Here is a 20,941-nt window from a genome sequence, read left to right as displayed (position 1 = left end):
GGATGGACCACTGACAACACCAGGGAAGTAAGTCCAGGACTTAAATGTTCCACCCCCCACAATGTCAGACATGTTGTTTTTTAGAAACATGCAGTATTAGATGAAGTCAGTGATCCAAGACAAAATAAACCTAACTAAAGATACCAGATCCAAAATGTACAAGGCCAGGATGAGAGGATTTGCAAATCAGCTGGTTACCACTGACTACCATATGAAAAACACACACACACACACATATGAAAAACACACACACACACACACACACACACACCACCAAACTAAGATCTTTTTCTTTGGTAAAGAAACCCTACAAAATCGGTGATTCTGAATCAGCCTGTAGGAACACCAGGCCAAGTGTGACTGTCCTACCCTAACTTTATTGACTGGGTGGAACATGATTGTGCACGTGCCAGACGGAAACTGGCACCTGAAGTCGCGGAGGAGCACATCACACGCGTGGGTCTGCAGCAGTGTTCGACGTGAATAACGTGAAAACAACAAGACTCACCCTCAGAGCTGCGAGGTCGATGTCATCCAGGCTTCGTGTGGGGGCGTTTTCAGACATGGCTGGCGAAACTTATCACGTCAGCTAACAGGTTAGCCGGCTACTGCGCTCAGGGGGAAATCTGAGTGGCTGCTCGGATAAGCCTGAACGCGCTTATCGTAAAGAGCAAGAACGATATGAAGCCAACGAGCTGCCCGATGTGCGGGAACTGTTGTGGCTCTTAGATCGGCATCGCAGACAGCGACGCCACAGACGCACCCAGCTGGCTAGCTCGCGTCAACTCTGGCCGAGAGCTCTGACGTTCACCGCAGTTGTTGAACAGCAATCCCGCCGGAGGGAAAAAATCTGATCCAAAACACGTTCGACTTGGACCAGAGATTCGCTGTCGTCGGTTAGCGCTCGGACGACTGGCAGGCTGTCGACGCGCTGCACCTCCACTGTTGTTGTTGTTGTTGTTGTTGTCGAACACCTTGCTGCGTTCGTGTTGACGCGACGCCGATGTTCAACATCCCAGCCAATGTTGTATCGAGAGAAAAAAAACACGACCGGACAGATCGAGTGTTCCACGGAGACAGTCCTCGTTGAGTAGTATAAAATAACGTTTACGTCTCGGCAACGCGGTGGTTGTTTTGTTTTTTTAAAGGAGAACGCAACGTGTGATGCGATGGCGTCCGGGTCCGTCCGCACCGCACCAGAACCGACCGTCGGGCTGTCACCGTCAGCCTCAGAAAGATGTCCTCCCGCAACACAAACATGGGCTGGGTGCGGAAAATGGGAAGAAAAAAAAATCAAATGAAAATGAAATCTGTGGCCACGTTCGAAACGCGATTCGTCGCGGCTGCAGTTTGTCAAACTTGTTAACACGACTTCGATGTCCCTCAATTTCCGCCGGAGCGCACGATGAATCCCGAATGGCCCCGAGTCAGGTGCGCGCGAGCGATGTCGCGTTCAACTGACTGAGCTAACGCAGCTAAGCTAGCAGACTAAAACAGTCTCGTCCAGAATAAACTTTCCTTCTTCATCCACTTTCTGTGTTGTCGGTCAGTCGCGCCTAGTACTGCCAACCTTCCGGGGGGGGGGGGGCAGCACTATGTTCTCACCAGCCACCGTTAAAGCTCGTCAGCCGGGGCCCTCGACTATCTCAAGTTACGCGTCGCTTTCGTTCTCCAGCGTTTTTATAACTTGTATCTTTAGTCCAACACTGCAGGATACGGTGCATTTGCAAAGAAAACACGACTGCAGCTAACAGGCAAACTTGTTATTTCGCCATGTTTTGCTTCCCAAAGTCCTCCCTCCTCCCTCCCATTCCAGGCTCGCTGTAGTCTTGCGGGCTCGTCCTGGCGATTGGCTGCACGACGCACTCCTCAAGCGCTTTCTGCTGCTGGGCGGCTACGGGGCGTCACCAGGGACAAATTACCTGGGACAAATTACAGTGGAGCTCAACATACGCAACCGCCTCTGTCCGAGCGGGGCGCCTCAGCCGAGGTCACCCGCGGACAAACAGTACCTGGCCCGTACCGACCTTTGCTGTAACTCAACACACCCAGTATTCACACCTAAAGTTCAACTGAAGTTACTAAATAAAACACCACTATATAAAATTATATTACTGGTGTATCATTTATAGTTAGTAACTGAAGTCACTTCTTCTCACCTTCACATTTTTTTGTCTTATCTTGATTTGTCTGTCATGAGCTTTATTGTTTAGGTTAGTAAACAAAATAAACTATAACGTTACAGTTATCTCCCCATTAAGGCGTGAAGGCAGCTCATGATGGGTTAGGGATGGCAAGGGTTCAATACAGGAGACTGGCATCACTTCAAAAAACATAAGCAGAGGATTGCATGGGTGATTTGTTGAACATTTTAGCAGTCACATATGTAATTTATTAGTGTCCATTGCCTGGACTTTTTTTAAAGTCCAGTCTCGGTCCATACAGACTCTAATTTGAGCTCTTAAAATACATATCACACATATTTTCATATTACAGTCTCTTTTAATGTTAGATAATAGTAGTAGTTAATACATTTACTTACATGTATTAAAAGTACAAATATACTATATGTTCTTGTAGAAAACAAAGTACATGGGAAGTTTGCCATTTTGACTGAAGCACTGAACATTTAATAAACATTCTTCTAACAAAAGTGAGAGCAGACATTCACTTTGAAGTTCCATGAAAAAAAAGGTTTATTGAGGAACAGTAAAAGTAACATACACTATTCTACAAGTTGGTCATACTTGGTCAGTACTCAAGCGACTGGGCAAGAATATTCATTATCTCTCCTACCCTTAGGGTTAGTAACCTATACATTAGTAACTCCAAGGTAATCTACAGATATGCATATATTATGGTTTTCACATGGTGAATGTTAGGGATTATACTTATGAGTAAAAAATAAGCTTCTATAAGTAAGTCAAATAAAAGTACAATTCATGATACAAAAATGGTTTTAGGTCACTTCTAAGTACTGTATATCACAGACCTTTCAGTGAAATCTTTAAACAAAGAATACAATGAAAGCAAAAATTGTGTGCTTTATAAGAGAATAGAAAATAAAGTGGGTTCTGGAGTACAAGGATTCATTAGTGGCCTTTAAATTTCTTCCAAAGGAGAGGTTGAATAGTTATGAAGCGAGCAACACACCATCCCAAAACATAGATGGTTTTACTGGCTATTCTGTGAAAGATGCTTCATGAGGTGTTCAGTCACAGACAGGTGTACACTGAAACCACCACCTGGTAGTGTAGCGGAGACACGTGGGCATGTCTCGAATGTTTATGAAGCAATCTATACATGTCAATATCTCTGACATAGTTTAAAAAGGTTTACATTTATTTTGTTTAACAACTGGAATGTGTTAATGTCATGCACATCAATCCATCACTTTTGTTGGGACAGGTTTTGACGGCAACAAGTTAAAAAAAAAAAAATGTAACATACATTCCCATTCATAAGATTTACCTGTTGCCTGCCTCTTGTCTAGTTATTCTCTCAAAATTCAAAAAATGATCAAACTTGAACGGTTTGAGCACCATGTAAGAAACCTACAAACATCATTACACTGGAAATTCATTTTTTTATCCTCCATTACTTTTTGGTACTGCATAAAAATTAAACTAAATTGTTTTTTTCTACATGATGAACTCCTCTACTGCATGTTATGTTGCATTATTATATGATTTTTCCAATATGCCTGTATATATTTACCTTCAAGGCTACATTTTTGTCCAGTGCAGGACATTTCCAGATTGCAAAGAAGTTTTCATTGAATTCCTTGTGACTCAGTAAAAGAAATTAATAGGTCTCAAGAGAATAACTAACATGATATTTTTTTTTAGAACCTGGTGCTGCTCAACCAAGGATATTGCATCATGAATGATAGCTACATTATGTCACTACTCGGTTACAGTGTTATGGTAAATGTAATGCACATAAACAGTTGTGTAATGTCAGCAATATAATATAGGAGAGACATGTAAGACACTGTATGGCACCTGGGCACAACATCGTAGAGCTCACATGGAAACGCAACGGTCAAACTATATGTGTCTAAGTTGATAATGTAATCGGTTCTGGACTGCTGACAATATGGTGAAATAATAATTTGCTCTTCGATTATCTTGTCCTTTTCTTTCACATATTACTTTCTATTTTCCTGTACACCATCTTGATTTAGCAAGCTATCGCTTATATCAGTGCTCTCCCTTTTGTGCCCTATCCAGTCTTTATTTCAGCTCCAATCCAGTCATCTCTTTATATCCGTCACCATAACAACCACAAATGTTCTGACAGATTTGCTGGCACTGCAGAGAGAGAGGTGAAGCCTCAGAGGGAGAGCGTGTGCGAGAGAGAGAGAGAGTGAGAGTGAGAGGGAGAGAGAGAGAGCGAGAGAGAGAGAGAGAGAGAGCCACCCACCCACCCAAAAGCCTTGCACCAATAAGTGTACACTATGTTCCCAGATCATGTGAGATGCTTGATTTCCAGTACAACCTTGCAATCCTCGTCTGACTCATACATTCATTTGTGTGTGTTTTGCATCATTGCCAGCCCTGCAGTTCAGATTGCATTGTGGAAGTTACGAGGCAGACACTGCAACCATGAACACACTGGCCAGTACAGGTAAATTAATGTTCCAAAAGACTATCAATCATCATCAAAAACGAAATTTTAGTGGTTATGTTCAGACTCGCTCATTGTCAGTCAAAGACACAATATAAAAAAACATGAATGATTAACAGAAAATCCATTGTCTTAAGGTCCTTTCCTCACAAGTGAAGTGCCAGTGCTGTAACTACTTTAGTGTATTTTACTGAACAATAGGCGAGAAGGAGGGTGTGGTACAGCAGCCCTGTAGCTGTTGATGCAGGGATCTGACCTGGGCTGAGTCATGATTATGTCCACAGCCCTAAAGGAGCCATGCCCTCTTTAGTTGCCAGTGGAGGCAGCAGGTTCTCCTCGCACTGGTACTTCAGGGGGAAGTGGACCAGCAGTCCTCGTACAGCCTTCAGCTCCTCTGTAGCCTGTTCAGGGTCTGTGTCGCAGAGGCGCTCCATATTGGAGTACTCCTTCAGGTCTCGCATGTTGTGGACACCATTTTGAGGCAGGCATTTGAAGACCTGTACCACAGCAGGACAACGAAGAGGTTAGCAAAGTGAAACTACACTATCAGGAATTTTTGAAAAAAGGAAAGATCATGATGCACAATCTTTGGTTTGATTTATACCTTCTCATAAATGGTGGCATTTAGTTTAGCGGAAGCGTTCCACACCGAGAAGAAGAAATCGTCACTGATTGGATCATCAATAATGATGCTGGGGTCTGAAGAAGCTCCAACAAGAACACTGGTAAGAAAAAGAAGAAAGAAAGTTCAGTGCATTCAAAGAAAGATTTTGTTCATAGAAGTTCATAGAATTTCCTTGAGGAGAATTATTACAAGATTTGCCCAAAGTTGTCATCTGACACTTCCCATTACAAAATCTAGGTAAGTCTTGGTGCTTTTCATGACAGGGAGGGAGATAATATACTCCATTCAAAGCCCTATTATGTCTACAGGTAATAACCACTAATGGTCATACACACAGGAAGTCATTTGAGGAGTTACATATTTTTTCCTGACCTGAAACACTCTTTGCGCAGAGCAAGTGTGAGGGGTCCTGCTTGATACTCTTCCCCTCCCATGATGGACGAGACCCTCTCTTCATCTTCCACAATCACTGCCAACTCACTGTCTCTGCTGCCCAGCATGCTGCGGTCGTTGATGTTGGCTGATCCTGGAACACAAGTGGAGTGTACATGCTTTTACAATCTGCCCTTTCCGAGACGTCCTTCTTTTCAAACTAGTATTTACTCATGAAGTGACTGTCAGAGTTTTAAAAAAAAAATATATTGGATGTATTCTTCAGGATGAGTGCTGCTTTTCAGGGTTTCACCAATTCAGTTCTTTGTAACGTGTATATTTATTGTTCAGAAATGAATGTGAAATGAAATGTTACTGGCTTATACGCTATATAATATGAAACTAATTGAGGAGAGTGAACTACAAACAGAATTATGAACAGTAACACTGGATTACATGCATGCATCACATAGGAAAGCTATGTAGTAGGTTACAATTCAATAACAATTTCAATCCTCCTAATTATTAATTCTTATAAACAAAAGTCCATATATTTAATTGTTAAATCACATATATTTATTTTACAACAGATATATTTGCCATTTTTGATAGGTGCTACGCAACTAAAGCAAAAATACACTGATTCACTTATACTAAAGCTTCACATAAAAAAAAACATCTGAAAAATGACTCAAGGTAATGATAATATGTCTTTGAAGGAGTCTGTGCTGGTTGTAACTCACCAATGATATAGCAGCGGTCGTCAGCAATGAGGGTCTTGCTGTGAACATAGATGAGCTCTGTGACAAGCGACTGGGAGAGCTTGGAATGTGTTCTTAGGCCACAGACTGTGATGTACTCTGTCCACTTGTCTTCAACTAGGGAGCAAACCGAACTGGCATTAGTGAGATAATTCAAAATTACACTGAAGATTTACTAAAACAAAAAAAGTTGACTGTTAAAGTGGATATGAAAAGAGCACAAACAAGTCAAGGATGAAAATGAAACTGGTGGGCAGATACCTAGTACCAGTAGCTTCAGTTTAAAGGAGCGACACAGGGAGGAAAAAAAGAGAGGAAACGGGTGGTCATTTGTGATTGTAGCTGGACTTTTGAATTGTAATGACAGAAGAAAAGTAACAGAAAAATCACCTTCACTAAGCCTCGACAGAATTGAGTGTTCCCCTCGGCAAATGGTCCTAGGATATTAAAACAGCATTCACACAATACAGGATAATAAAATAACAATAAATCATAACACGATGAATGAATGCAAAAAAGTGACCTTGACAATACTGCCAGTCTGTAATAATAATAACAATAGGTTGAAAAGACTTCTAATGCATTATCATTTAGAAACTCTTGCAGTGTGCAATTAAACAGCATGCAGTGCAAGGAATTACAGTACACAATATTCTAAAGATCTTATATGTAAATTATACCTAGAGATGTTTTTATCATAGCAATGACACATTGCTTTTAAGTATGGCAGTCAAAGGACTTTAAAATTCTCATTTTGAAAAAACCCTCTACCTTTGCATACACACCCGGACAGTTTGTTAGGTAAACCAAGCTAAGCTAATACACATTAATACAAGACTCCTGCTAAATAAAATGTCGTTGTAGCCATTTAAAAATCCATATCAACGACAGACCATGACTTGAGACGTCTCTGATGCCACAGAAAGTTCAGAGGTTGGTTTTTTTTCCCCCTGTGGTGTCTGTGTCACAGTGCTTGCTCTGGTTGGCGGCTTGAGTACAGAATGATAATGGGAGGAAAAGGCTCTCACCTGTAAGTGAAGTGCAGAATGGCCTGGATGGCATTTCCACCGCCTGCTCTGATGTCTCCCTCGAACCCAGGAAACAGAGGAATCACCACAAACACTCTGTACTTCTTCTGTTCTCTGTCATATGACACAATGTCAAGATGTACATTGCATATTAGTACACTATTTAAACAATAATAAAAATAGATTGTTTCACTCTCATTTCAACTCTATCAACAATTAGTTTCACTTTTTTAAATGTGTTTAGATCGTTTTAGTCAGAAAGGTAAAATGCTGAAGTTCACTCTTTGCCAAGTTTGGTGTTAACATGTCTTAATCGACCTTCAGCACAGATTTCATGAATAGCTGCTTTGTAACTTATGAGGTTCAAGAATGTGTGTAAAAAACAATAACATGGATCTGGCCAGTACAATTCAACCAGACCTGTGTGCACGCAGGATTCGGTTCACAATTGCATCACCGATCCCGTTATGGATGGTCTTCCCGTCGGCACAGCTGATGAAGAACTGGTTCTGAGGGCAGAGAGAAGACAGATGGTGGCTTGGTATGAGGCGAGTGCCAAAACAGGTAGATTACTGGCAAGGAAGGGAGCGAGCCATGACTGCAATTCAGACACATGAACCCTCACGATCAGACACACATTGGCCACAGAATCTTTCAGTCCTGTGAAATTAATGTGTCAAATGGTAAATAAGTAGGAATCACAGGCAGAAAAAAGGGAGGCTAATGTAACTTTAAACGCAGATGAGCGACTAGCATGTGTGCACTGGATCTTACAAAGTCCAAGTATTGGTAGTAGTAAAAAACAAAAAACATAACCCATTTGATGTTACATTGCCATTTGTTGCTGCACTTTTGTATTTTTGTATCACAAGGAAGAACGTGGGAGACTGCTGTAACTTGGAGAAGTGATATAAATCATTAAAAAAAAAACAGCCTAGGCATATTCCTGCATTACCTCGATGTAGATGTAGTGCTCGCTGTTCTCGATTGTGTGGATGTAGGCGTTTAGAATGGAGTTCTCACAGATTCCAGTTGACCATCGATCGACGGAGCGCAACACCTGAGAAAATGACATATGACATAAAATCTAAAACACACTGGATTCACTGAGTATGGCATAGCCTTCAAATGAGCTCACATTTGAACTCTGACTACACAAGCCACAATGAGAAATTGACGCCACAATGATCACATGTCTTCTTTTTCTTAACCTGGTGACACCCAATAGATTTTAACATCCAAAGTGTTTGTGTAAGAGGAAAAACATGGTTAGTTTGGTGAGAGCAGAAAAAAAACAAAAAAACCTCACAGACAAAGAGGGAGAAACCTTGCTGCAGTCTGAACACACCTGCCCCTGAAACCTGAATAATGACGCAACACAACCTGATTGGAAAGCTATGGCATAGAGGGAAGCAAGGGTTAGGATTACAGGCCACTACCCTCAACACAATAAGACAATACAGACAGCAAAAGCTATTGTTACCAATCAACCGCTGTCTGAATAAAAATCATAGCATATGATGCCGAATCATTTGTCTGATAGTAAGAAAATATTTGGGACTAAAATGTTTCTAACTAGTGATATGCTCTATTCTACCTTCACTGTTTCCAAACAGTTTCTGTTTTTTATGTAGATGTCAAACGTATTTGTTGGTTTTGGTTGTGATGTCCAAGGTAAATGTCCATGTGGGACAATAAAGACTAACTTATTTTATCGTATCTATAATTATTCTGTCCTCTTCATCTTTGCAGAGTTGCTTCATTCAGCATCTTTTGGCATTGTTTTGATATTAAAATTAAATCAGACAATGACAGCTGCTAATGCTGTTTGTTCCCATAATCTGGACCCCAATTCCCATGAAGCCTGTCGCATATGAAATGCTTCCACTGGCTCTCCCTGTCCTCTGACAGTACATTTGTATTCTCTGGCTCTACTGAACGGGATAAACATGACGGAAGTGATTTTTTTTATCCCCCATAGGCTTTACTCTTGTTCCACCATCTGCCACTGCAGAAAAACTCTGAATACTTAGGCTGCAGAACAGTGTACCTTTGTTGTACTGTAAATAAATCCCTGTGATTTCCTGCTAGAACTGACTTGGTGTCAAGCAATGTACAATGCAGAGTAGAAGACAGTGGAAAGTGCATGAAAATTGCTCAATAAATCAATATTATTTCTTCAATCTCCTCGGCAATGGTCTTGTTTTTTTACATTAATCACAGTCATTTCACTAATTTCTGTACATCAATATGGAGATGGTTTAGCAGCATGGTTTAAATGTGTGAATGTATTTTGGCCTCTCTATGGCTTTTTTTTTTTTACAAATCAGAGTTCAAGGTTTCTAGGCTGCATGTTTTCCCAATGAAAAACCTGTTAAAAGGTCCCAGTGGAACTTGTGTTTTGTGTGATACTATAAATACTCAGGTAGTTTTCTGTGTTTTAGATATAAAGGACAACGGGTCAAGTATGTTTGCAGGACAATCTGGCTTTACTATCTCTGATATTCTTTTTTTTTTACAACTTGCCACTAGGGCTGCAATTTAGGATTATTTACATTATCGATGTATTTGTCGATCATTTTCTCGATTAATCGTTTAGTTGTTTGGTCAATTAAATGTCATAAAACGGTTTTAAAAAATTGATGATCGTTTTTTCCCAAAACCACAAGATGATGGTTTTGTTTTGTCCACACACCAAAGATATTCAGTTTACTGTCATAGAGGAGCAAAGAAACCAGAAAATATTCACATTTAAGAAGCTGAAATCAGATAAATTTGACTTTTTTTCCATAAACACTACTTGAACTGATTAATTCATTACAAAATAGCTGGCGATTAATTTAGTAATCGATTCACTGTTGCAGCTCTACTTGCCACTGTTCCCCAGTAGAAATGCCACTTATGGTGAATAGAAAACAGGCCTGATTTATCTTATTTGAACAATCGTTGTATAGACGACGATATACTGCATTTCCAAGATAACGGATCTGGCAGTGTGACAAGTCTAAAGTAGTGTTTTCTTTTTTTGTCACTGCTACACACCAAAACCTTATTTCTGTTTACTGATTAATATAATTTGTTCATCAATTCATCAATGCTTCAATGATGAGATATGGCAACTTGATAGAATTATAACACATTATCTTCTTCTTAAGTTACAAAGCTTTGAAATGACCATGCATGACATGCATGTGCCCATTTCCCTCTCTGTCTGATGAATCCCACACAATGTGTTGCACAGGCGATAGTGTGTGAAAAAATACCTGCACTCTGGCTTTCTTGGACCCAGGCACAGTGAACGAGAGTGAGTCAGCAGTACACTGAGCCTTGGGAAGAAGGTAAGGGTAGAAGTTGTCCTTGTACTTGTTTTTGAAGATCTAGAGAAGACAAAACAAAAAGTTGGAAGCTAGATTTGTGGCCTTCCTGTTCATGGTATGAGGTTTAATATGTCCCTATCAATACACAGCAGACAAAACAAATTCCATTCAATTTGATGCATTTAAGGAAACATTGCCTTTTATTTTGACTCGTTGAAAAATCTCTTAATAACTGCTTGTTAATTGTGGGCGTATAAAGTGTTTGGAACCTGTCTGAAACCTGTTTATCTGTAGACTCATTTGTATAAACAGCAGAGCACTTATGTCCAAATCTCTAAAATTATGCAGATGTTTACAGTAGATATATAAGATATAGTTAAAACTGTCACAATAATAACCAGGTAGCTTTAAAAAAAAGTTTTCTTTGAGTCTGACCTTGGTGAAGTTCCAGCGCTGGATGAAGTGGCGGGCAACATCCCTGGCAGCTCTGCCATGCATAACTGCAGACAGATCACGCCATGGCATGCGAGGAATTTCAGTACGGTCGATGTTATCTGAAAAAGTAAACAATCCTGTCAGCTCCGGGTTCAGAGACGCTCAATCTGCTTGCGTGCGTGGGTGTGACGCTGATGGAGATTGATTAGGCGACGTACCTTCAAACGGTTTGTCCAACTGGACCCAGTCTTTCTTGATAAAGTTACTGTAGTCTTTGCCGAGCCACAGTTTAATGTTGCCAATCAGACTGTCAGGGACCTGCTCTGCTTGATCGTCTGGTTCAGATGGTTGTGGACCATCAACCTCGTCATTGTCCTGGTTAATAGAAACATTTGTTAGCATCTTGGTTAGGGGCAATCAATAAGCTGAATAAGAGTGCAACGCATTCTTACTCCTGCATTTCCCTTCGGCTCCTCCTCAGTTACACCGATCGACATCTCGGTCAAACCCAGGTCAGTAAGCCGGTAATTGCTGTCATCCCACCTCCCAAACGCCAGGTCCAGCCCCCCGACAAAGGCCACTGTTTGGTCAATGGCCACCATCTTTTCATGGTGAGCCCATAGGAACACCACAGACGACACATGGTCAGGGTGTCGCATCACCTGGTGGATGTAAATGGGGTAAAATTGAGAAATGATATGAGGCCTCTGGTTGGTGTGCTACATTCTCTGTGTCAAATTATGCAGAGAGGTGACAGACCTTGATGTTTGGGTGCATATTCATAAGAGTCCTCTTGCTGTGCTCACTATTGATGCCGAGTGCTAGCTCCACCTCTTTGTACAGCAGAACGCACACTTTGACTCCCTGTTCCTGAAGGAAAAGGTTCAAAGAGAGGTGATGCCATTCAAAGAAAAAAAAAACAATCAGCACAGGTTACGTGAATTTTCAGTCATCTCATTAAATTCTTAAGAAAGAGAAGAGCGAGGAAGAGAGAATCCCTACTGCTTTGCGTTTCAGTATCTTGTCCAGGCGCCAGTAGTTATCAGTCGCTGGTCTCTTCAGGAACACTTCAGGGCTGAGCCTGAGAGAAAATAAATCAAATGCATTCTATACATATTCTTCAGTTTTCACAATAGAACAATGCTTCACCTGCAGCTAGAATATTTGTTTGATGCATTTAGATGGACACATTTCATGAACCAAACTCAGAAACTTACCACCAATCTGTGATGAAGATTTCCTCCTTGGCTTGTTCGAGAGCATCAGCCAGGTCTGCAAAGTAGCCACTTCCATTCACATACCTTCAGACAGCATCAATAAATAGCCATGTTTAGCAAACAAGGATGAGAATTGCAGACAGACTGTAGTAAATCAAGGGTAGATTACATGTCTGACCATTTGGTGAGTGAGCCCTCGCGTGGTGGAGCGAAGCCCTCAAAGCGCTGCACTTTGAGAAAGTCGCTGGATCCTGCCAGCCGGTTGATTTCGTGGCTCCACCAGTGGGCTTGTCTATAACTGCTGCATTTGATGATCAGATTCCTAAACAAAAAAAACGGGAAATTTGTGTAACACAACCAGAACACAACCCCAGATTTTAACCATGAACCTCAGTAAATAGATAATCACATAGCTGACCTACCGATTGAAGTTTTCGATGCAGACTCCGTATCTAGTGTCTGTGTAGGCGCGGCCTACTTTCACCTGGAACTCAGGGTCAAACAGCAGCACAAAGTTGATGTAGCAATTGTCCCGATTCATGTACATAAGAAAAGAGTCTTTCACCACCAGCCACCGGCGGGACCAGCGGAAACAGAACTGATGATGGCCAATGCAGTTCAGGCCTTGGATCCGGTGACCCCCTGACCTCTTGGAGATGGGCCCCTCCCTGTTGACAGATGTTGCACAATAAACCTCTATCATGAAACTCATGAGTCATTTCCCCTACCCCTGATATCTCACACACACTTCTCAAGAAGTTTGCTTACAAGCCTTTGGGTCCAAGATCAGTGATGAAGGAGAGAGCACCGACGGAGAGGAATTCCAGCTAAAAAGAAAAAATGATTAGATCATGTAAGCATAATGCACGACATCCACTCTTTATGCGTGTTCTGTATGTTTGTGTTTCAGCGCTTTTACCATGCTGTTATCGTTCCTACAGAATCTGTTCTCCAGCAAACCATTCAGGTACTCCTCAAGATATTTCTGAAATAGAAAAGGAAATAATAAAGTCAGAACATCTGACAAAGTCTTCTGTGGATGAACTTTGTGAAATGTAATCAAACTTAATTTTTGTTCTTGTTTCGAGCTGATTTGTGACAATATATTTAAGATATCATTTATAATAACTGCTATCACTATAATTGCTTCATAGGAGTTCATAGAGAACACTAATCTTCTTCTTAAGATAAAGTACATTTAAAAAACTGTGCCTACTAACACACAATCCTGTTTGCATTGGTAATTCAAAGTCAACGTGACTGTCTGGTCTGTTTGATACCATTTTGCTGGAGGTCCTTCTGGTTCGCTCAGTCCCGTGCAGGCTGGGCATTTCCTCCGACATGGCTCTCATCTGCTGCCTCTCCTTTGCAAATCTTTTGCGAGAAATTTGAATATTCAAAATAGTCAGTGCTTGAGAAATCTTTCAACAAAAATTCAAAGCAAGCCACTCACTCTCGCATTTTCGACAGCACATGGCTCAGTGCGAAGTTGATTTGCAAGATTAAGATAAACTAATCGGGACACCGACCTTCCCAGAGGCAGCAGTTGAATCATCATCCTGTGTTTGTAAAGGTCCCGATGCAGCTCCTGGAATTGTTTGTATTTCCTCTTCACTGTCCAGTGGAAATGACCATGTGTGAGCCGCACAGTGTACAGGGTGCCTACATGGACCTGGATGGGCATTATTGAAACAAAAGTACATAAAAATTATGAAAAGCAAACACTGAAGAAAGCAAAATGACAAAATCACATTTTAATTTGTAATTACATAGGTTTTGATTCTATACCACAAATTCTTACTTCACTTGCCACAATTGACTGTTTGAATAAACCTTTTTTTTATTTTACAACCTGGGTCTTTGGCTTTCCTTTTTATCAGTATGTGTGCCTGCTTAAAACTAAATTTTCTTTGGATGGTGGGAAGAAAATCATTGCATAATGATACCAAGACATGTAGATAATATGAAAACTGCCTGAGCCACCCATATATATAGTATAGCTAGACTGTTACAAAATGCAGCTTTTTGAACCCCGTCATAGAAATGAAGCATAATGTGAAAATTAAATTGTGAATGTAGATGTGTCTTGGCAATAAAATGGGCTCCCAGTACCTCAAATGTTTGTGGGATGAGGGTAGCTCCAGGAAATGAGCAGTCAAGTTAGCAACCCACTTCCTCACACACTCATCATCTGTCCAACCACAGAATACCTTCTACAGTCTGTGTAAAAGCAACTCGGCATATCATTTCCAGCCAACCTCTCCATCTGAGCAACAAGAGGCTAATACAACAGCCCGAAGTTCAGAACGCCCACACGCAGGTTCAACAACCACACAACACAGGGACGGCTGACTGCTGAGATTTTCGCAAGCTGCTCATCATTTTGGCGATAGAGTTACATCTGTAGTTCTACTCAACAGATTTTATTTGACAAAATATCATCAATATCATGGTAAAGCACAGTCGAGTCTGCAATGTTGAAAAGTGATCATGGGTTTGTCATAAGTTGGTCTAAAAGATTGTAGAAGCTGTTTCGTTATAAAGAGTGACTTAATAAATACGCATGTGTGCCTTTACTTCAAGTTCATCAAAAGCTTTCTATGAATACTTGTATCCTTTGAAAAATGTCATTGCTTTTAATATGTGCTTCTAATTTAATTTTGACATTTGACCCCGGTATGCTTCTGTGTCTGGTCTATGCTTCGGTCTGTTTCCTGTGTTAGTATTATCTGCCCGTTTGTTTCTATGTATTAAAACTTTTTATTTCCTTTGCAGCCCATCTTGACCAGGTACTCCCCGACAGAACAGTTCTCAGTGGGACCGTCCTGGTTAAATACAGGATAAATAAAATAAATAAATAACGACCACCAAAAGAAAAAAAAATTACCTTTGAGCGAGTAGTGTATTTCTCTGTGTTGTCCACTTTGCATGTAATAGGAATACCGGGCATGAGGTAAGGTATACCCGCCTCCTTTACCTCCGGAAGACGATGCACCACTAGGAAAGGACGGCCCTCTGTGAATTGGAAGATTACAACATTTCAATGAGATTCCTCCGATATAGCCCATAGAAGTTGTCAACAGGAAGTGCATACTCATGATATAATGTTTTTCGTACCGCTGCTGGACATGAGGCCATCTAACTCATCTGGACTCAGACTGAGGATGTCGTGCGAGAAGCGCCTTGTGCCAAGGTTTTGTGCAGTCGAGCTCTGAGCCTGTGGCTCGATCACCTCCACTGGACTGGCCATCGCACAGTCTTCGCAAGTGCCAGGTGCCCTGGTGCACAGACAAATGAGAAGGTAGATTAACATTGACAGTCCAGAGTTCGATGAACTTCACAACAATAAGCATACATAAGGTGCACAAAACAGGCATACGAATCTCTTTAAACTCTAAACAGCAGGTTGAGATTTGAAGTCACATGACAGACATTCATAAAAAAGTGCAATATTTAAAATAACTTAAGCCCCCTACCTCAAAGACAACACATTTAAGGATTTGGTTGTAATGTTTGCAATGAAAAAAAATTGATCATAGTATCCATTACTTAAATTAATTCAGCCTATATTGTTTATATGAATAGCTTCATAATGTGTAATTCAATTGTATATATTTATGCTCGTGTAGATTTAGTTCAGTGGGCTGTCAGCAACTTTTACCAACATTTCTGTTCTATGTAGTTTATCTTAATGTTTGTGTACTTGTATATTTTATATATGACTGTAAAAGTGATGTGAAAGGTGCATCTCTGATATATTTTATGTATTAGCAGTATGTTTAAGTAACAGTAGTGTTCACAAAAGTAGCAGCAGTCAGTATACTGAGTAGCAGTAAGAACAACAGCAACCGCATCATTAGCATCATGAGAAGTAGTTCTGGGAGCAGCAGCACTGCTATGGCAATAATGCAGCAGCAGCAGCATTGGATTAAGAGTCACAGTCGTCACACAAGTCAGATGAAATAAAACAATTCTGTCTTATGATGTAGTTTAAATTTCTATAGAAACTGATGAGTTGGTCAAAAACGGACCGTGCAAGCAGGATACCCTAAAAGAGTGACGTATAATGATCGCAATGGAAGAGGCCTTAAAAGTGCAGCTCAGTGGCACAGTCGACAACAGACTACGTACAGTTAAAATGACAAAAACAGTAAATCCTTCGTACACCAGAGGCACCTCGAGGCGTTTACCTGCTGATCAGTTCATCGACATTGTGAAACACGAGAAGTCTAGGACACAGCTACCGGTGTGAGAAAAGGGCGTGTGTGAACCCTTTTGTGCAGCGTGTGGGTGGATGTCTTTGAATGGCTGAGTGTTTCCTGGTGTTTCCTGGGCAACAAGGAAACTGGGAGGGACAGAGTGTGTGTGTGTGTGTGTACCCAGTAGTTTAAGGCAGTCATAGATTCCATTTCTCTTTTTATTCAACAATGTTGTTGTGTTTTTACTCAAATTAATTTCTATGGTTTAGTATGTAACAGTAACAGGTTTTCATTTAGTGTATAGCTAATGAAAAGCATCACAGGGACGATGCATCAACCGCTGTGTATATACCCCAGGCGATTCAAACTTTTTTATATTGCAATAATAACAACAACATGGTGTTGTTTGTGACGGCAATGATTGATTAATAAGCTTTAGATTGTGTCTCTAATGTTATTTGTTGAAAAAGCGAAAGCATAAACAATACAATGTCATTTTTCTGACTTTGTATTAACATCACGATGACATCACTCCTTCCATGTGATCAGGAATTATTATCGATCTATACAAGTTTCAGGTCATGTCTATAGTACTAAAGGATGCAGAGATAGCACTAAAATGCATTGTTTAACTATGCATGAGGCGTATTCTTCATGATGTCACTTATCATATGATATGATGAAGTTTGGTGACTATACATCCATGGATTGTTGAGTGATTTTATACACACAACCTTGTTGACACACACAGAAAGGGGCGAAAACAAAACCATGCTTCTGGCAACACAGGGTAAAAAAAAAGGAATCACAAATATGTCACCCAACCTTGACAGTGACTAAAGCCTACTGTAAACATGTGAACGTTGACACATGTTTGACACATACTGAACTAGCTTCATGGTGCATTCCAAAAAAACAAACAAAAAACCTTATAGAACGAGAGCCCGTCCAGAGCTTTCAGATTTAGTAATGGCAATCTTAAAAGTTTACTCAGAGATAATTGCTGAAGTAGTGTAACTGAGCAACTATGAAGTATAAGGTATATGAGAAAACCTAAGGTATTAAAACATTACTTTTGAAATCAGCCTCCAGTACAGCACATACCACTGGTTGTACAAAATATTACAAGCAATGGATAACAGTAAGGAGATGAACCAATAAAAGCCATAGTCTTTTATTGGTCTTGATTAACCTTAACCCTAACTTGGTCATAAGAGGAAGATGATGAATTAACTAATACACAGACCTTATTTATGGTTATAAATGTAAATCCAAAGGTTTGATATCAGTCACTGATGACAATAAATTCTCAATCTCTTTGCAGTACGTTAATACATTGTTATCTCAGTTAATTCCTTCATAACATATATATATATATATATATATATATATATATACTGTATAAGTGTTTTGCTGTGTGACGTGTATTTTTCCTATGCAAGAGAGAACACTCCTTTGAGTTTCCATTAGCCGTTTAAGAACGTCATCCATTCCCAGTAGGACTGATTCTCGTCACATGTTGCCATAGTTATATTTGAATGCAATAAAACCCACGTTAAAACCATTTCCAATGTTACATTTGTTTTGATAATTTTTAAATCAGCCACATAGCTTTAACCCGTTCATTCACTGTTTTTTGGGATACATGTGGTTTGCCAAATCCACTCTGTGTTCTGTTGAGTTGTCTCTCCTCTGTTCAGTCTACAGTCGGCTCATACTTGCCAACATTTGCTCTTAGGGAGCTTTAAAGAGCAACTTGACACCAGCTGGAATTTTTTTTTTTTTTTTTTAAATAGTTGAAATTCTGGCCTGTTTACCGTGATGATGTCGAAGTTGACTCAGGCTGTGGTGAATACGCCCGCACATCACTGTTGTGTGTGTGGTTACAGGTGAAACAGAGCACCCCCACACCACACGCCAATCTTTAAGTAGAGGTCAGTTTAAAAAAAGCCTATTCAGCTTGGTAAAGTTCTTTAAAGGAAGATTCTGTTTCACACAACATTGTGTTTCCATGTGTCCAACCATCACAAAGCCCCCCCAAAGTTTCCATGACTATTTTAGTCATTATTCTTCTAGAACTTCCAAATTTTGGAACATTTAGGAAGTACATTTTTCTATCTATCTATCTCAATTCAATTCAAAGCAGCGTTATTGGCATGGGCAATGGACGTTTACATTGCCAAAGCAAGTGTGAAGAAAAACATTTTAAAAAAATAACAATGTACATACAATAGCAGTGAGATAGTTATTTACATATAGACCGTTATATATACACACAGGTGGGTAATGATTTATCTCTCCATGTACCCATCCATCCATCAATCCATTGTGCACGTGTGATTTTTTTACCTGACCGACTCCCTAAACTCCTCAAATTGCATTTATGTTCCTAAATTCTAAACTAGTATCTAATAAACTTCAGGTATTGCACTCTAAGCATCGATAATGTCATACTATATAAACAGCAAGTCATTTGTTGTCCTTGGAACAAACACAAATCCCTGTATGTTTCTTCTTCTTCTTCTTCTCGTCTAATGTTTCACTGTTCACATCATCGACCTGACCTTTCCGACACAACACGTGCAGGGGGACACACCGAGCCACATGTCACACGGGGTGCAGCTCGATGGTCCGGGTCTGGAGGGAGAGAGGAACCCCCACATGACTGAACCAACCGCGCTGACTCAACCCCTCCCCGTGCTGCGTGCCCCCCCCCCGGATGTTCCCCCCCGGATGTTCCCCCCGGATGTTCCCCCCGGATGTTCCTCCGTGTCGCCGCCAACAGCTGACCAGTGGTCTGGTCTGAGACCGAAGCCCCTTTTCTGGCACTACCGTTAAACCCATTCAACCACCCGGACACAAAGGCTCCTCTTTCTGGGAGAGGCGGAAAAAAAAGAAGGAGAAAAAAAAGAAATGCCGCGAGCTACTTGGTCTCGTCGTGTCCATTTCCCTGGTTTCCTACAGCAGCGCCACGCTGCACGGGGGCACGACGCCTCCATGTAGATACATACATAAATACATCCATCCATCAATCAATCAATCAATCATCTGCTGCTCGGTCGGGCGCGATGACGGCGCTTCACACGCCACACGGACCGTCAGCGAGCGGCTCCGAGGACGCGCCCCGCCGAGCAGAGCTGCGACACGGAGCAGACGGACACTCGTCCAACTTCCGCCTGAAGACAGAAACAAGAGACGATACGTACTCGGCGCGCCCCAGAGAGAAGCCGACCGTCCGCCGGCAGGCTACGGGTGATCCGCCATCGTCCTCCGGGCAGCGTTGGCGAGCGGAGTCCGTGCGCTCCCGGTGCGCGACGTGCACTTGGTCCCTCCCATAGACGGAGGGCGAGGAGGGAGGAAGCGGCCTGGAGCTGGTGGCGGCTGCCTTCTTCGTCCCCTCGCCTCTCCACACCTAACAACACATGTATTATTCTGATATGTTCCACACGAAGATGTGTGATGGAAGCGGACAGACAGGGGAGAGGGTTGCACTGATGTCTGTGTTAAAACAACACATGGACAAGTCGTGAATGGGTGTCCTCGGGAAACACACACACACACGCGCACGCACACGCACACGCACACACACACAGGAATGTATCCCCTGGATCAGGGGAGGGACGTGGTACTCGCCTGTACTTCACGTCTCAACGTTCTTCGCGGCAGATATCGCGATATTTCCGGTTAAACCGTGAACTGGTGGCGAGAAATCTCGGATGAAATTTCTTCTTCCATCTTTTTATTCTAAACTCCAAATCCCTCCTTATGTGATTTGTAGCAGCAGCCAGCCTCCTTTATTCTGAAGACGGATATTTTCATACACAGACACGACGCAAACTTTGAACGTCGTGAGGGGGGGGGGGGGGAAATGTAGAACCATCTGAAGTACTGTAGTTGGGTGACGTCATTTTCATGTTTGACATTGTAAACCTCGTGAACTTTTTTGTTTTTAGACATAGGAATGTCAAACCGCTGTCATTATACATGATGACAGCCATTAAGTATTTCACACCTGAGACAAATAAATAAAATTTAAAAAACAATTAAAAAAACAGAACATTTGCTATAATATGCATATTTCAAGGTTTGCATTTTCAATAACTCACTCATTTATGGATTTATTGACATCAAACCACTTCTCATGTGTCTGGGACGTCCCCTCACCACTTTCAAAGCTGTTAGTTTGTGAAAAAGGACTCAGAAAATCCCTTAGCCTCGTTATCAGTGAGTATTTTTGCTTTATTAACTTTATTTCAAGTTTTGCATTTTCAATAGCTACTCATTAAATGCCATCAAACCACCTCTCATGTGTATGGGACAATCTCTCACAACTCTTTTTTAACAAACTAACAGCTGTG

At 41.2% G+C, this 20,941-nt stretch overlaps 2 protein-coding genes across 6 annotated transcripts in view; both read right to left on the bottom strand.

Annotated features, from left to right (window-relative positions):
* mink1 (misshapen-like kinase 1) overlaps window positions 1–1,855 on the bottom strand; it is a 29,870-nt gene extending 28,015 nt beyond the window's left edge. For 3 of the 4 annotated variants that reach the window (XM_035627251.2, XM_035627253.2, XM_035627254.2), the window contains exon 1: window positions 509–1,854. In XM_035627251.2, coding sequence (XP_035483144.1) covers window positions 509–565 — 57 coding nt within the window. In that variant the 5' untranslated portion in view covers window positions 566–1,854. Of the gene's footprint in view, window positions 1–508 lie in introns of all 4 variants that reach the window. The other variant, XM_035627252.2, reaches the window with a different exon arrangement.
* An 816-nt stretch (window positions 1,856–2,671) lies between these two features.
* On the bottom strand, window positions 2,672–20,171 carry pld2 (phospholipase D2). 2 transcript variants are annotated; one of them, XM_035627255.2, is made up of 24 exons: window positions 19,790–20,168; window positions 15,502–15,662; window positions 15,272–15,399; window positions 13,914–14,056; window positions 13,665–13,758; window positions 13,304–13,369; window positions 13,153–13,211; window positions 12,807–13,052; window positions 12,563–12,706; window positions 12,385–12,468; window positions 12,170–12,248; window positions 11,927–12,037; window positions 11,620–11,829; window positions 11,386–11,542; window positions 11,168–11,286; window positions 10,679–10,792; window positions 8,371–8,475; window positions 7,836–7,924; window positions 7,416–7,529; window positions 6,778–6,824; window positions 6,370–6,504; window positions 5,627–5,780; window positions 5,234–5,351; window positions 2,672–5,126 (listed from the first exon to the last, which is right to left on the bottom strand). In XM_035627255.2, the coding sequence occupies exons 2-24, from the start codon at window positions 15,632–15,634 to the stop codon at window positions 4,902–4,904; spliced, it is 2,874 nt and encodes a 957-aa protein (XP_035483148.1). In that variant the 5' UTR covers window positions 15,635–15,662; window positions 19,790–20,168; the 3' UTR covers window positions 2,672–4,901. The 2 variants fall into 2 exon arrangements, with proteins under 2 accessions (XP_035483148.1, XP_047186519.1); XM_047330563.1 differs by lacking the exons at window positions 2,672–5,126; window positions 5,234–5,351; window positions 5,627–5,780 and adding an exon at window positions 6,649–6,661 and having other exon boundaries at window positions 6,369–6,504; window positions 19,790–20,171.
* Between the last annotated feature and the right edge of the window lie 770 nt (window positions 20,172–20,941).

Source organism: Scophthalmus maximus, chromosome 2 (assembly GCF_022379125.1).
Source record: "Scophthalmus maximus strain ysfricsl-2021 chromosome 2, ASM2237912v1, whole genome shotgun sequence".
Classification (NCBI taxonomy): domain Eukaryota; kingdom Metazoa; phylum Chordata; class Actinopteri; order Pleuronectiformes; family Scophthalmidae; genus Scophthalmus; species Scophthalmus maximus.
This window is presented reverse-complemented; position numbering and strand designations above follow the sequence as displayed.

Excerpts from the sequence above, each read along its gene's own strand:
- pld2 (XM_035627255.2), bottom strand. The coding sequence starts at position 15,634 with ATGGCCAGTCCAGTGGAGGTGATCGAGCCACAGGCTCAGAGCTCGACT. Across the intron at positions 12,707-12,806 it reads TGCATCGAAAACTTCAATCG|GAATCTGATCATCAAATGCA; the intron begins GTAGGTCAGCTA and ends TTTTTTGTTTAG. Across the intron at positions 11,543-11,619 it reads AGCCGAAGGGAAATGCAGGA|GACAATGACGAGGTTGATGG; the intron begins GTAAGAATGCGT and ends TCTATTAACCAG.